The sequence below is a fragment of the Tursiops truncatus genome, chromosome 15, assembly GCF_011762595.2.
Source record: "Tursiops truncatus isolate mTurTru1 chromosome 15, mTurTru1.mat.Y, whole genome shotgun sequence".
NCBI lineage: Eukaryota > Metazoa > Chordata > Mammalia > Artiodactyla > Delphinidae > Tursiops > Tursiops truncatus.
The window spans coordinates 3790291-3805500 of NC_047048.1; the positions used below are offsets into that span (position 1 = coordinate 3790291).

The 15210-nt window shown below is 58.5% G+C and overlaps 1 protein-coding gene across 14 annotated transcripts in view; it reads right to left on the bottom strand.

Annotated features, from left to right (window-relative positions):
* TNRC18 (trinucleotide repeat containing 18) overlaps positions 1-15210 on the bottom strand; it is a 107042-nt gene that overhangs the window by 72527 nt on the left and 19305 nt on the right. For 10 of the 14 annotated variants that reach the window (XR_012325952.1, XR_012325951.1, XM_033839961.2 and 7 more), the window contains 3 exons: positions 6165-6320; positions 3765-3890; positions 1589-3313 (listed from right to left, as the gene is read on the bottom strand). Coding sequence is in view for 12 of the 14 variants with exons in the window: in XM_033839961.2 (XP_033695852.1) it covers positions 1589-3313; positions 3765-3890; positions 6165-6320 (2007 nt within the window). In the remaining 2 variants the exon portion in view is untranslated. Of the gene's footprint in view, positions 1-1588; positions 3314-3764; positions 3891-6164; positions 6321-7809; positions 8050-15210 lie in introns of those variants that run through there. The other 4 variants (XM_033839965.2, XM_033839966.2, XM_033839962.2 and 1 more) reach the window with 4 other exon arrangements.

Consider the following 15210-nt stretch of genomic DNA (forward strand, 5'->3'; position numbering starts at 1 on the left):
TGGGCAGTGACCGGGCGAGACCCAGGGCAGCCTAGAGCCTTACCAGGCTTCCTCTGGGAGAGCAGGGCTGGGGCTACGGGTCTAGGAAGCAGCTGTGACAGGACGCAGCACTGGCCGCTCACTGTGGACGGACGCTGAAGCCCAGGCAGGAGTCAGTGCAGGCGGGCGCAGGAGGGCCAGGCTCAGGGAGGGACGGGGACACAGGGGACGTGCACCCAAGATGCCTGTGTATCTTGGAGAATCTAGGAGGCGCAGGGAAGCCGGTCGCACGGGGCCGCGATGTGAGCCAAGCCTGAGCTTGCAGCTGGCGCGTCTGGGAGCGAACTGGGGGCGGGGACAGAGACTCGGGGAGGAAACCCAGGCCGACTGTTAAAAAGTCACATGAGCTAGGGGCAGCGGGACACAGCCTTCCTTCCGGGGCCCTTACCCCAGCCTGCCAACACCCCACACCTCAACACACTGACCACGGCCTGGTGCAGCGGGGCAGCCTCAGGGCCTGACCCACAGGTGAGGCCCTTGGCTCAATCCTGGGCTCTCTCTGGGCAGCCCAAGTCCAGAGTTCCAACCAAAATGCCGCAAACAGCAACTCTCCAAAATCTCAGGAAGGAGTCCAATGGCAAAATATGCCAGGGACAAACGGAAATGTAACCAATCAGCCGAGTTCTGGAAAGATATTCAACTTATACTAATAGTTAAAACACACCATTCCTCCCTACTGAACTTAACGACGATTGTTTGGGTTTTCTTTAGTAACGTTAAAACACGATTCTGAGGAGTCTAAAACAAAACAGACTGCAAACAAGCATATAAACTCTCTACCTACCTAAGAAGTCACAAAGGCATTCAATGTCGAGACCACAGGAATGCCGAGGCCCTAGTTGCCATCCGTCACACTCAGTCACTCATTCACTCACTTACCAAACACCTACTATGCGCCAGGTACTGGGAACGCTGAACTAGGTTAAGTAAGGCACGGTTACCTCCCTCAAGGACCTGGAATTGAAAGCTTAAAGCTAATTTATTCGTAGGAATCTATTCTTAGAAAATGACTCAAAGTATCAGTGAGGCCGCAAGGCATGAAAGTATTCAAAGTAACTTCCTAAACACAAAAACATCAAAGAAGGGAAAACTAAAATGCCACGAGGGAACGGCTAACTGAGCTACGGTGCACGCTCTGGACAAAACACCAAAGACCATTAAAAATGATACTTATAAAAAGTTGGCAAAAGCAAGAGCCCACCCACAAGGGAAAAACACAAGGCCCGAGATCACAGTGCACTGGAGGCTCTGCGGATCAAACGGGAAAATGAATCTGCGGAAAGAGCTCCAAGTGTTCAGGGTGGTGGAAAAAATCTAACGGTCCCTTTTCTTCTTTCTCCTCTCCTGCATTTTACACATTTTTCTATGTGTGTGACAGAAAAAGCAATAAGTTTTAAACAGCAGCCAGAGCCCACAAGGGGGATAAAGGACAAACAGTACCAGGAAGGTGGGGGAGAGGGGTGCAGAAGGCGGGTAGAAGCAGTGAGCAAAGGTGGGGAGGTGAAGGGGGAAGAAAAGGTGAGGGGTGGGGGTGGGACCCGGGACCCACCTTTGACGTTGCTGAGAGACAGGGAACGCTCCTGGTCCGCCAGCCCAGGCACCAGCCGGCCACTGCCACTGTCCTTCTGCCGGGCCACGGCCACCGCAATGCCCACGGGTGGGTGTCGCACCTCTGCCTCACCCTGGGCACCGGAGCCCTCGCGTCCGAAGGCCTTGGCGCTCTCGGGCCTCTCCGGGTCCCGCTTCAGCTGCCGGCCCCCAGCCGCTGCAGGGCCCGCGGGGTGCGGGAGGCGGGCCTGGGCGCGTGGGGCAGCGGTGGGAGCGGGCTCGGGCTTCATGGTGCCCAGGCCTCCGAAGGGGCTCTTCTTCCCACAGCCGCCGGGACGCACGGCCACGGCCTCGCGGGCAAAGCTGCCGCTGTATTTGATGAGGCTCTGCATGGCCGAGGCCTCTCCCGGCCCGTGGGCCGCGGCGTGCAGGTCGGCGCCCGGCCTGGCGCAGGTGGCCCCGGCGCGGGGCAACGCGCCCCCGGGGTCCAGGTAGGCCTTCTTGGAGGCGGCGGCAGCGGCAGCCTCCTCCTCGGCACGGCTGGCGTGGTGGTGCTGCGCGGCCAGCACGGCCATCTGCGTCGTGGCGAAGTTGCCCAGCTCGAAGGGTTTCCATTTGTGCTCAGGGCCGGCGGGCGGGGGCGGCCGCCCTGGCTCTAGGCCGAAAAGCTTGGCTGCCTGCTGGGAGGCGGAGGCGACAGCGGGGCCGCGCGGGGCGCGCTCGCACGGCCGGGGCTCGGCCTCGGGCTTGAGCAGCTCCTTGGCGGGGAGGTAGGCCCGGGGGTCCGGGGAGGAGCGCGCGGCCCGCGCCGGTGGGGCCTCGGCGGGCGGCGGCCGCTTGAGCGAGCGGATCACGGAGCTCTTCTCGCGGAGGCTCTCGGGTCGGTCCGGGGGCGGCCTTGGAGAGCCGGGCGGGGCCTGCAGGACGCCGGGCCTGCCCGCCTCGCGCTCCCGGGTCCGGGCGTCACGCGCCTGCGACGCGATCTGGATGGGCCCTGGGCGCTCGTCAAAGGCCTCCACGGAAGGCACGAAGGTGGGCGCCACCACACGGTGCTCACGGCCCGCCTCACGCGCGGCCGCCACGGGGAAGATGGTGTAGACGCCGGCGGGGGCGGGCTGCGGTGCGGCGAAGGCCCCGGAGGCGGCGGGGGGCGCAGGCGGGCCCTTGCTTACGGGCGGCGGCGGGAGCGGCGAGGGGCAGGGGCAAGGCCCCGGCAGCAGGGCCTCTGCGCGCCGCAGCCGTGCGCTCTCGTCCTGGCGCGCAGTCTCCTTAGAGCCGCGGGCCGCCTCGGCCACCAGTGCGGGGAGACCCGCGTCCCCCGCGCCATTGCAGAGGCTCAGCGCCGGTGGTGGCAGCGGCGGCGGGTTCTTGCCCTTGGACTCGGTGGTGGCCGTGCCCGGTGCCCGCGGGGGCCCGGGCTCGGCCAGGAAGGGCGACAGGCGCTCCGGGAGGCGCGGGGGCCCGCGGTCCTGGCGGCCCTCCGCCCGCGCCTCTTGGGTCAGGTCCACCACGCCGCGGGGCCCCGCTGCCTCTTCGCGGGCCCGCGGGTCCTTCTTGCCGAACAGTGGGGGCGGCTCCCCGCCGCGGCCCATCCGGTCCTTGGCTGGACCTTCCCGAGAAGAGCCTTTGGTCGAGGCGCCCGACGAGTGGCCGCCTGGGGTCCTGGAGGAGGGCGCATGGGAGTGCAGGGCACCCGGAGCTCCAGGGGCGGGCAGGTAGAAGCCGTCTGCAGAAAAGAAAGAGCGCAGCCCGTGAGCGAGTGCCCCCTCTGCCGGGGGAGAGGGAAGGGAGGCCCCAAAGGGTGCCCTAGACCCCAGGGCAAGGAGGAGGGCCATGCACAGCGCAGCCCCAGGAGAGGGCAGGCTCTGGAAATGGATAAAACCAAGCTGAAACCCCGCCCTGGCCACCTACTAACCTTTCTGAGCCTCAGTTTTCTCATCTGTTTAAGGGGGAGAGGCCAGAATTAAGAGCTGCCCAGAGGGCCCAACAGGATTAGATGAGGGCCGGACAACTAGAAGGTTCCAGGAGGCTATGGGTGGGCCCAGAAAGCCTGTGGGGGCCCTTGGGGGCTGGGGTCTCGGGAAACACAGCTGAGATGCTGCCTGGAGTACTGGGTAGTGGTCCCTCCCAACCTCATTCCGCAGCTCCCCCCAGTCTCCCCACTCCTGCCCTCTGACCTTTCTGGGTATCGAAAATGCTGGGCTGGCCCAGCTGGCTGAGGAGGGGGCTCCCGCTGCTGGGGGGCTCCAGGTGGTTCAGGTGGAGGTAGGATGGGTACAGCCCGCTGGGCAGGTGGGAGAAGCCTGCAAGAGAGAAAAGAAGCCAGCTGGGACACCTCATGCCTCCCACCGGGAGCTTACTTCCACCCTCTCTGCTTCTTGGAAATAACGTGTCTTGGCTGTCAGCCCCCTGGTGCTGGGAGCCCTGAGGTCTACCACCAGCTCCCACAGCAAGGATTGCCCCCTCCCAATCCTGGCACTCCAGTCCCCGGCAGCCCCCAGGGGCTAGGGCTCTCCAATCCCCCAGGAAGAGAATCAAATTGGACCCAGTGCAGGGCAATGAGGATGATGAAGATAGATGGCAGTTCTAATCACAGACCAAACCCTTTCAACTGCTTTGCCTTTGTTATTTAAATTTCAAAGGAAAATAACCTGTGAGGCAAATACTCTTAATATCCCCGTTTTACAGATGAGAAAACTGAGGCTCAGAGAGGCCCACTTGCCCGAGGTCCCCCAGCAGAGGAGCCTAGCTCTGAACTGAGGTCACCAGAACTCTTAACCTCAGCCCAACATGGACCCAGTTGAGTGGTTTACTGGCTTAACTTCTCTGCTGTGTGACGCCAAGCAGGTCTCTTGCCTTCTCTGAACTTCAGCCTACCCAGCATCTCCAGCTGCTGGGTCTCCCAGGCAGGTGCTTCTAGGAAAGAATTCCTCCTGCCAGGGGTCCTCCTAACCTCCCACAACCCCCTCCACCCCACCAGTGATGCCCCAGAACCAGGGCCTTACAGGGTGCAGAAGACAGGAAACGGAGGCCACAGAGAAAGAAACAAGAGGCCTGAAAGAGTACACAAGGAATGGAGGCCCAAGAGCCATTCACCAGGGCCAGGAAGGCCAGACAGGTGAGCAGGTGCCGGGGCAATGGAGGAGGATCCTGCCTCTCCTCCTGGGCGGTGGGTCCTACAGGACCTCAGACCCACTGGTGATCCATCCCTGAGGGACTTGGGTCCCCCATGCCCCCCAGTCACTCCCTCTGAGGCCAGAGATGCAGGACCCGTCCCTGGCCACACTGGGCGCACATCTTCACCCACAGCCCCACAGGACAATTACATTAACAACAATCACAAGACGATAAGGAACACCTGATAGACGTTATCTCGCTTCATCACTGAAACAACACTCCCAGGTAGGCACTGGTTCCCACTGCCTTCCCATCTGTAAGATGGGCATAATGGTCCCTCCTCATGGCCTGTTCTGAGGGTAAAGTGAGCTCAAGTATGCAGTTCTTTGCGCATAGGAAGGACACTGCATCGTTTGCTATCATTACTATCATTACCGGTATCTGCCGGCAAAGGAGAAAAGGGAGTCAGGTTGATGCCACACGGGCACCAGAGGCAGCCTCTGCCCTTCAGGCCCCTCGAGCACCCCCGCTCTGGGCTGGTGGAAATGGGAGGCTCAGATGGGACCCCAGCCCGGAAGGACTGCCCGCCATCCCAGACCTAGAGGCAGGATCGCCCCTCCGTGCGGGGCACACACAAGTCAGGACAAGGACGGAAGCACTCGGTGACAACTGGCACAGAGAAGGAAGTAGGGAGACAGTGGGCGGCGAAAGGCCCAGGAGAGCCTGAACCCGCAACAGGCGCCCGACCCGGGAGCACCCCAGGGCACCCAGGAGGCAGCAGGAGCGAGCGAGCACCCAGCATCTAAACTCCACCGGAGCCCAAGGTGGAGGATGAACTCAGAGTCCCCCAGGCCCATTCCTTCACTGACAGAGGGGAAACTGAGGCTCCACGGAGGCCCAGGGTTTGCTCTGGGCTGGCAGGAAGCCAAGCCGGCAGACCTCCCCACAGTTAGGGGCGTCACCGCAGAACAGCAACAAGAGAGCCCAATGGCACCTGGTCCCACTGCTCCCACAATGACAATCACTGACGAGCTGACTGCATTGAGGAGACAGCGGACAGCAGAACAAACCAGACCCTGCCCTCAGAGCTCAGTGGTGGGGAAACAGGTATCTCATGAAAAAGGACACAGAAGAATGTGTCATCACAAGTGGGAGGTGGAAGCGGGGTGGGGTGGGGGGCGTGTTTGAGCCAAGCCCTGGAGGAGGAACAGGAGATAGCCAGTGAGCTGCGGTGCAGGGCTGCAAGTGGAGGGAACAGCACGTGTAAAGGCCCTGGGACAGCGCCAAGAGGGAGCGCTGAGCATCTGAAGAACAGCAGGGAGGCTGGATGACCAGAGCTGGGCCCCGCAGGCCACCGCATGGAGGAGTGGCCGTGGAGACAGAGGGGAGGCGGCAGACTTGAGAAGTGCTGGGGACAGCGGCCCAGCGCCCTCGGCCCGCCCGCCTGGCTCGCTCCTTACCTTCGTGGGCATGGGCGGCCCACAGCTGCACCATGGGCAGGTTGCTGGGGGTGGGGGAGCGGAAGGAGAGGTCAGAGGGCAGGGGCACCGGGCTCCCATGGGATGAGGCCGAGGGCCCCATCCCGCTGGCCACAAAGCTGCCCAAGAAGGCCTCGCCTGCAGAAAGAAGGGGGGCTGTCAGGCAGCCACCAGGCCACCGCCGCCCAGCCCGCCGCCCAGAGATCCCCGCCTCTCCCTGCTTCTCGAGGCTGACACTGGCAGGGAGACCAATCAAACCTCCTCCGCCCAGCCCCACCCCAGCCCCTTGGACTCAGGACCACCCTGAGTCAACTCAGCCAGACTCAGGGCTTGAGAAAACCGCCCAGTAAGAGCCCAGATGCCTCCAGGGCACCCAACACTGGCAGAAGGGCGTTACCATCCCCAGACCAGACGGGGTATGGTTCTTCCCACCTGCACCCGAAAGCTGAGGCTCGGTGCGGGGCAGGGGCCTCCGGAGGCCACAGAGTGACGAGGTAGAAGGGGGCTCAGGTTCTGAGAGCTGGAGAATGGCCTCCAAGGACCCCAAGGCAGCCCTGGACAGGCCCGGACCAACCCCTCAGCCAACCCTTTGCGGGAGGAACCATGTGCCCATTTAACGGATGAGGAAGCTGAGGCTCAGAGACGGGAAGTGCCTGATCCCACAGCTGTGACCAGGGGCTCTGGATGCAGCCCAGCAGCCTGTCCCAGAACTCCAAGGAATTAGCAAGTGAATCAGGGAATGAATGAGAGCAGTGGACAAGGGAGGCCTGTCCCTTCAGAGAGCAGAGCTCCTCCTACTGGGGTCCCTCACATGGGGGCGTGGGGGCCCACTGATGCCAGGAAGGACAACCGGCTAAGGCCTGGGTAGAAGCCGCACCCGCCCCAGCCACGCCCCATGTGGCCAGGCCCCCACCGCAGGGGTGTGTCCTCCCTCCTGCCATCCAGGGGTGCTGCCCCTAAGCTCCACGTGCCCGTCCTTCAGGGCAAGACGCTGGCAGGCCCCCAGCTCACAGGCCGGGGGAGGCCTAGGAGACCTGGGCGGGGGGGGGGCTCCCCTTCCCTGGCCTCTTGTTTGCTTGTCAGCAAAATGGGGATAATAATAACGCCTCCCTTGAGAATCGCAGTGAAGGAAGAAGCTCGCATTTAACAATAACAATCACAATAAACGGCAGCAGCGCCCGTTCACTGGAAGGCACCAGCTCGGGCCACCGAGGTAAGAGCTCCCCGGGTGCCCCTCAGGTAACCTCTCTAAGCCCCTGTGACGCAGGTGCCGTTTGCAGCGGCCCAGAGTGACAGGCCGCAGGGGGTCACAGACAACGTGTAACTCGGGTGCCCAGAGGGCCCCAGCCCGGCCCTCAGGGGGCTCGCAGACGCCCACCCACACCCTCTGAGTCCCCCCTCCACGCAGGGCCTACAGACCCGCCCTCACCACCTCCCCGGGGGCACAGGAGGCCCAAACGTCCCCCCAGGCCCTTCAGGGCGCACACAAGGGCAGGGCCTCCTCCCTGTCGCCCAGAGTGGGGCCGGCATCAGGCGGAGCGATGGGAGGACACCTGGCACCACGTGGCATCACCACCACCCCACGTCCGGGCCCCCCATCCCATCCCATCCCCACCAGCCCCCTCACCGGACTCCAGCGCCAAGCCCTCGGGACCCAGGGCCATGGCGGCCGGTCAGTCGGCCCATGCAGCCCCAGCCCGGGCAGCGGGGCCTCCGGGCCGCCAGGCCCCAGGCTTCCTCCTCTGCGGGCGGCGGGTGGCCGGCTCCGGAAGCGGCAGCCAGGGGTTTGCGCAAGGGCTTACATCAGCCGCGGGCTCTTCCTGCCCTGGGCCTGCCCCTGCCCGGGCTTGTGAAACCCGCCCAGCGGCACCCCAGGTCCGGATGCTGCCAACAGCTCCCGCCTGCCACGGGGCTCAACGGTGCCCGAACTCCCTCCCCCGGGCCCGGCGGGCAGGCCCGGGCCCTCCCAGAGCAGCGGTGTGCAGCTCCGTTAACCGGGCGTGCCAGCCCCCTCACTTCACTGTCCCCACCCGCTCCCCCGATGACGCTCCTGAGGCAGCGGAGGGGCCGGGCTCAGACGCATGAGATAAACCCCCTGTTGCTGGGACTCCCTCCCCCGGCCCCTCCGCTCATTCCCACCTCGGGGCCTTCCCTGGGCCTCAGAGAATCCCTCCACCCAGGACGACGTGGAAATGTAGACCTGTGTCGGCCTCCCCCGACGTGCCCAGGGCCTGGCACACAGCAGGCATCAGCTCTTGGCCTAAGTGACTGCACTGTGTCTAATCCTCTCAGGGCAAAAGCAGATGGACACATGTCAGGATGAGGAGAGAAGGCAAGCACAGCTCCCGACACCTGAGGACGCATGTGCCACTCCCGCCGTCCTGCCTGGTCCCCCTAGGGTGGAAGACAAGCAGCTGACCCCCCGCCCCCGCCCCACCGGCATCTCCGGACTGCTTCTGAGCTCCACACCCCCGCATCCCCCCCACCCTGGAGTACCTGGAGCTCTCCTCAGTGTCTAGGGACACATCCTCCACTCACACCCACCCCTGGGGACACAGCGGTGGCCTCCTGGGTTCACAGAGAAGGGTGGAGGCCTCCGGGCTCTGGGGGGCAGTGACAGTCCAGCCAGAGCCCACCGCCTTTCCCTAGACTTGCCTGGAAGTCCTCCAGCACAGCCTGGGGTGGGAGAGGTCTCCATCCCTCTCATCACAGACTGAGGTCAAGGCCTGGCCCTCCTTCCCTGGTCCCAGGCCGCCCCCTGGTGACCAGAGGCCTCCATGCCACCTGCCCACCCACGCGAGTATCTCACTCCACGACTGTCCAAGCCTAGAGCACACAGTGAACCCGTAATAAAGTACCACTGTTCATAATTAGAAAGGGGGACCTAACCCAACTTCAACAGACACCGGGCTTCACACGGAGACGCTCACGGAATCTTCCCACAGGCCTTTCATGGGGCACAGAGGACAATCCCAAAGCCACACAGCCCTGGCCCAGGGGCAGAGCCAGGGCTGACCCGGAGCCCAGCCGTGCAGCCCACACCCCTCCTACAGGGTAGCCACTCGAGGGCCACCAGGATCCCCCGTGGGAAAACGTTCCCACCGGCCTGCCCGCCATCCTGGACAGACCAAAACCTGGTGAATCAAAGACACCTGTTCCAGATATTCGCTGGACACTCCAGGAGCCACTGGGCACTTGAAACGTGGGGCTGGTGAGACTGAGGAGCCGCATCTTCAATCTTATTAAATTTTAATTAATTTAGACTTAATTTAGCCACAGTCTGGATGGAAGGCTCCTCCCTGCTGGAAACCGGAGCAGGGCAGGGACGGGACCTCTGACAGGCCAGGCCCCCACCATGGACAGAGGTGCGACAGAGGCGGGGGTCCCCAGGGGACAGTGGAAATCAAACCCTGGCCCCAACGCCCACGGCTCCCTGAGTCTGAGTTACTGCACTGCCCCAGGCTGAAGAGTAGGAGAACAGCAATCTCTCCCCTCCAGGTGGACACAGATTAAATGAACTCACGTTCCTGAAACGCCTTCATGAAGGGCCTCCTTCTTTATAGCTACGTGACCTGGGGGTTGAAGAAGCCCAGCAGCTGCTCCAGGTCAGGGTCCAAGTGGGACTATCACCTCTACCCAAATTCCATCTGTCCTTCCTTAAAATAAAACTTTTAATTCTGACACTAGAGAGAGCTGGTGGTTGCCCATGATGAATGCACTACCTACCACGGAAAGGCATGCTTTCAGATAATTCGTTGCGCGTTGTGTGAATTTCACCTCAATTTAAAAAACACACACACACAAAAAAAACACGCAAGCTCCTCTCTCTGCCTCTGAATCCAACACTGCATCTCTCCCTGACCTCGCTGCCCAGGGCGCCCCAGGGCCCAGAGGTTTCCGGGCTGGCACCTTCCCGTCCTGGCTCACCCTCCCACAGCCCTGGGAGTGAAGGAATCTTGTTACCCCCATTCTACAGACTAAGAAACTGAGGCTCAGAGAGACTGTCTGGCATCACCGGGCCGGGGCAACCAAGTCGCTCAGCTGGTGCTACACGCACGCTGCACAGCAAGGCCTCAGCTCGGGAATCCCAGCACGCCAGGCCCTTGGCTCCAGACCGGCCACTGTCCCTCGGACCCTCACACAGGGCCTGGCCCTCGAAGGTGCTTGGAAAATGGTTTTCCCCTTCTCCGGTCCCAGTGAGCGAGGAAGGATGCCCCCGGGGCAAGAAAGGAGGTCCCGGGGCCTGGCTATGGGGCAACGTGCCCGTGCCCCTGCCACTGCCCGGGGGAGAGGGCCAGGTCCCTCTGGGAATGGAAGCAGCAGGGAGCTGGGCATGGGCCCCCACTCCACCCAGCCTTGGCACCCCCCCACCCCGCCTGTGCCCCTCCAGGACTGAGCTAACAGGCCCTCCCAAGCTGGGACCCGCCAACATCCCAGGCCCTCCCACCCCATGCACTGCATCTCAGGAACACAGCAGACAGCCATGAGTTTGGGGGTGCAGGCCAGCCTGTTCTCAGCCATCGCCACCTCCTTCATCCACACTGAGAACACAGGAAGGGCTTCAGGGCTCTGCCGACTCCCAGGCTGGCCAAGGTCACCAGGAGGCAGAACTCGAATCCCAAAAAGGTGTTTGCTTCCCTCCTTCCTCCCCGTGACTGCTCAGGCAGGGCTCCCAGGTGCTGGGGGCTGGGGAATGAGGCCCTTCCGGATGAACCCCACAGGGGGCTGCACAACGCTCACCTGCTGGTCCCTAGAGAGGGCAACGGTGAGGCCGCCTTAGCCGGTCAGTGGAACCTTGCCTCTGTAATGGATGGAGTCACTGGGCTCCTTCTAGAAACTGCCTATATAATAGATACCTGAAGTCCTCGCTGGTGGGAGAGGGGAGGGGGACTTGGATGAGATCATGGTGGGTACAAAGGTCTGGTAAACAATGAAGGACTCACAGGACTTTATCACAGGCTTGGGCAGGCGGGGATATGGGACAGCACAGCCCCACGGGCTGCACCCCAGGGCCTTTGCACCTCAGCCTGGAATCCATTCCTCCCTCCAGATACTGCAAGTTATCTGTATACTCCCGTCTGTATATACCTCACTCCCTTCTCTTGCAGCCCAGGTGACAGGGAACGAATGTGGCCTTCCGTCACCAGGGCCCCATAAACTGCAACCTGCCCCACCCCCACCCCTTTCCTGACTTTTTTCCACTGTGCTTATCACCACTTATCAGACCATATACACATTAGCTCCTCCTTTATTGTAGTTCCTTGCTTATTGTCCCTCTCCACCCACTGGAACAGGAGTAGGCAAGATTCTTCTTGAAAGGGCCAGGTAATAAATACTTTAGGCCTCGCAGGCCTATTCTGCCTGCCTGACAATACTTAAAACTACTGCGCTTTGTCCCAGTGAAACTATTTACAAAAAACAGGAGATGGGCCAGATTCGGAGGCAGTTTGCAGACCCCTGCCTTACAGTGTATGTTTACACCATCCCCAGTGCCCCCCTGTGTACCTACACTGTACACAGTAGGTGCTCGATTAATATTTATGGATGGGAGGGATGGGCAACGTCACGATCAGTTAGAACTGGATGAAGGACGAAGAGGAGCCTTTCCTGGGCCCTACTTCACAGCCAGCGTAGGGCTTCAAGGCTTCACTTCATGCTGTCTCTAATCCAACCACCCCATGCCACCCTCCCCACAAACTACCCACCCCCACCATCAACTCTGGGAGGGAGAGATTCTTGTCCATTTTACGGATGAGGAAACTGAGGCTCTGACTCCAGAACTACACTTTTTCACTCAGCCACAGCACCTGGACTCGAGACCCTGTTTTCATCTCTTCACTCCCGAAGACCCCTCCACAACCAAACAAGAGACAAATGTGTTTTCCCTTCCTATTTGAAAACGTTTTGGCCTCGCAAAGGAACTGCATTCCTTAAGAAGCCACCAAAGGCTATCAGAGCATCTCATCAGCATGAGCAGATCAGGGTTATCACCCAAGAAAAGAGCCCATTCTAGCCCAGAGCACAGACATGTGACTTGGCCGTTTCTATGACAGCCACTGAAAATAGTCCGAGGACCCTCCGGATAAAATGACCTTCAGATTCCCATCCATCCCAAGATTTCTGTAACATCTAAGTCAGAGCAGGGGTTAATGCTCTGTCTCCTAAAGAAAGGGCCTTACCGTTCAATCAGAATCCCAGGCAATTCACAAACGAAGAACAGTAAATGATGACCGAATTCAGGAAAAAGTTAGTATCGCAAACAAGTACCGAGACAGGATGACGTCATTTTCATCTATCAAATCAGCATACTTTTAGTTTGATTGGGGGGGGGGGTCTGTGGAGCAGCAGAGGGAGGGTGAGGACACAGCCAACCCATCCCAGCTTTTGGAAAGCAAGTCAGCAGGCTGGCAAAGCCCAGACCCACTTCTGCGGGTCCCCCTCAAGGAAATCACCTTTGTGGGCAAAGATGTACTTCTTAGGATGCTCGCTGCAGCCAAATGATGGAGAGGTTTAATGCAATCCCAATCCAAACCCCAGTAGGAGCAAAGGTTGGGGGAGGGGGAGGGGCTGTGAAAATTGACAAACTGTCTCTAAAAGTTACATAGGAATTGAAAGTCGGGTGAAAAATAGACGAGACTTTTGCACACCCATGTTCATAGCAGCGTTATTCCCATTCACAACAGCGAAGAGATGGCAGCAACCCAAGGGTCCACTGGATAAACAAAATGCGGTCTATCTTTATGCTATGAAATATCATTCAGCCTTAAAAAGAAAGGACATTCTGACCCCTGACCCAACATGGATGAACCCTGAAGACAGGATGCTAAGCAAAGTAAGCCAGACACAGGTCACATATTGTTATGATGGTACTTCTAGGAGGTCCCTGGAGGAGCCAGAGTCATAGAGACAGGAAGTAGAGGGTGGGGGCTGGGGGAGGGGGATGGAGGTTAGTGCTTCATGGGGACAGAGTTTCAGTTCGGAGGATGGAAATGTTCTGGAGATGACGGTGGTGACTGTTAATGGTGGTGACTTGACTGATAATGTCAATGTACTTTATGCCACTGAACCGTACACGTAAAAATGGTTACAGTGGCAAACTTACATGTATTGTACTAGTTAAAAGAAACAGTTATATAGAAACACAGAAAAGCAAGAATAGCCAGGGCAACCTTCAAGATGAAGAATAACGTGGGAAGACTTAGGCTATCAAACACCAGTAATGCAGCTGGTGTGATGCCGGCACATGGGTACACGGAAAGGCCTATGGCGATAGGACGGTTCGGAAACAGGCCCACCACTGCACAGGGTAGAAAAAGGATGGTCTTTTCAATAAACACTGCTGGTCCACTTGGACACCCATACGGGAAAAGCCATGAATCTTGACCCCCCTACTTCACACCATACCTAAAAATCCCTTCCAGGTGCACTGCAGAAAGGCAAAAGGCAAAAGATTCTAGAAGAAAACACTGGAAAGGCAAAAGCTTCTAGAAGAAAACACTGGAAAATTCCTTCGCGACCCAAGGGCAGCCAAAGCTTTCTTAAAGACCACATTAGAAAGCACTGACCATAAAAAAAAAAAAGCACTGACCATAAAGATAAGACTGATATACTGAAGTACATGAACATTAGGAATGTCTATTCATCACATGACGCCATTAGGAGAATGGAAATGTGAGCCACCTCGTGGAGAAAGATCTGTGCCCCACTGAAGAGCTTGTATCCAAAATATATAAAGAACGCCTGAGAATCAACAAGCAAAAGGCAGACACCACGATGTAAAAACAGGCAAGATGCAACAGGAGAGTGGCAAATAAGGACGTCCAAGTGTCCAGTAAATCCATGACAAGGTACTCAGCCTCATAAACCATGGAGGAAATGCGAATGAAAACTTCTGCACACCCACCAGAAGGGTTAACGTGTCAAAAAGGAAAAATGGACAATATTAATACATGGCCAGAGGGAGCATAAGTTAGTACAACCATTCTCAAAGAGTTTGGCAGAATCTAGAAACCTTTCTGACCCAGCAATGCCCTCACAGGTCTGCGTAGAAAGATCGCAAATTGGAATTCAAAGATCTTCTCACCAGTAATCGCCAAAACTGGAAAATAACCCAAATGCCCAACAAGAGCTGGATAAACAAATTGTTACGTTCTCACAGGAGGCAACCCCTTCAGCAAGGAGAAGGCACTACAGCGACCAGGGCAGGATAAATCTCACAAACTCACACCCAAGAGAACACACTATATGCTTCCACAAACGTGAAGGGGCACCAACAGACAATTCAAAGCAGGTAATTTAAACCAGGTTGGGGTCACCTTGGGACAGGGTGACAGAACAGGGCACCTGGGTTTCCTTCTTAACCTGGTTGATTCCGTTTGTGGAAAAAATAACAAACTGTACGTTTATGATCTCTGCTTACATCTGTGTGTCCTTTAAGCCCCAATAAAAAAATATCCTTTAAAAAACTGAGCACAGAGGGAGGCCAATCTGAACACAAGCATAAGTAATTTTCATGGAACTCTCACATTGACAAAATTTGCAAAAACAAAAACAAGTAAATAAATAAAAATGAGCCCAGAAAGGAAAAGAGAAAGAAAAATTCTCATTCATACCCCATCTCTCCCCAGCCCCTGGCTTTCTCACCAGAGAGCTCAGGTCTGGCCCCTAGATCCCACACTTCCTGGCTGTGTGACCTTGGGGAGATGACACAACCTCTGAGCCTTACTTTCCTCTCAAGTAAAATCGGGAGTTCGCTGGTGGTCTAGTGGTTAGGATTCCGGGCTTTCACTGCCGTGACCCAGGTTCAGTCCCTGGTGGGGAAACTGAGATCCCGCAAGCTGCAAGGTGTGGCCAACAAAAATAATAATAATAAAATAAAGCTCTCACCTTTAAAAATAAAGTAAAATGAAGGGCAGACAAGAAAGGAAAGAAACTGTGCCTGGGGCCGTGCCTGTGTCCTCCGCTTCATGGCACTCCCCTCTCCCCGAGTAAGGTGACACAAGAAGACAGACCAGCAAGGCTGAGGGAC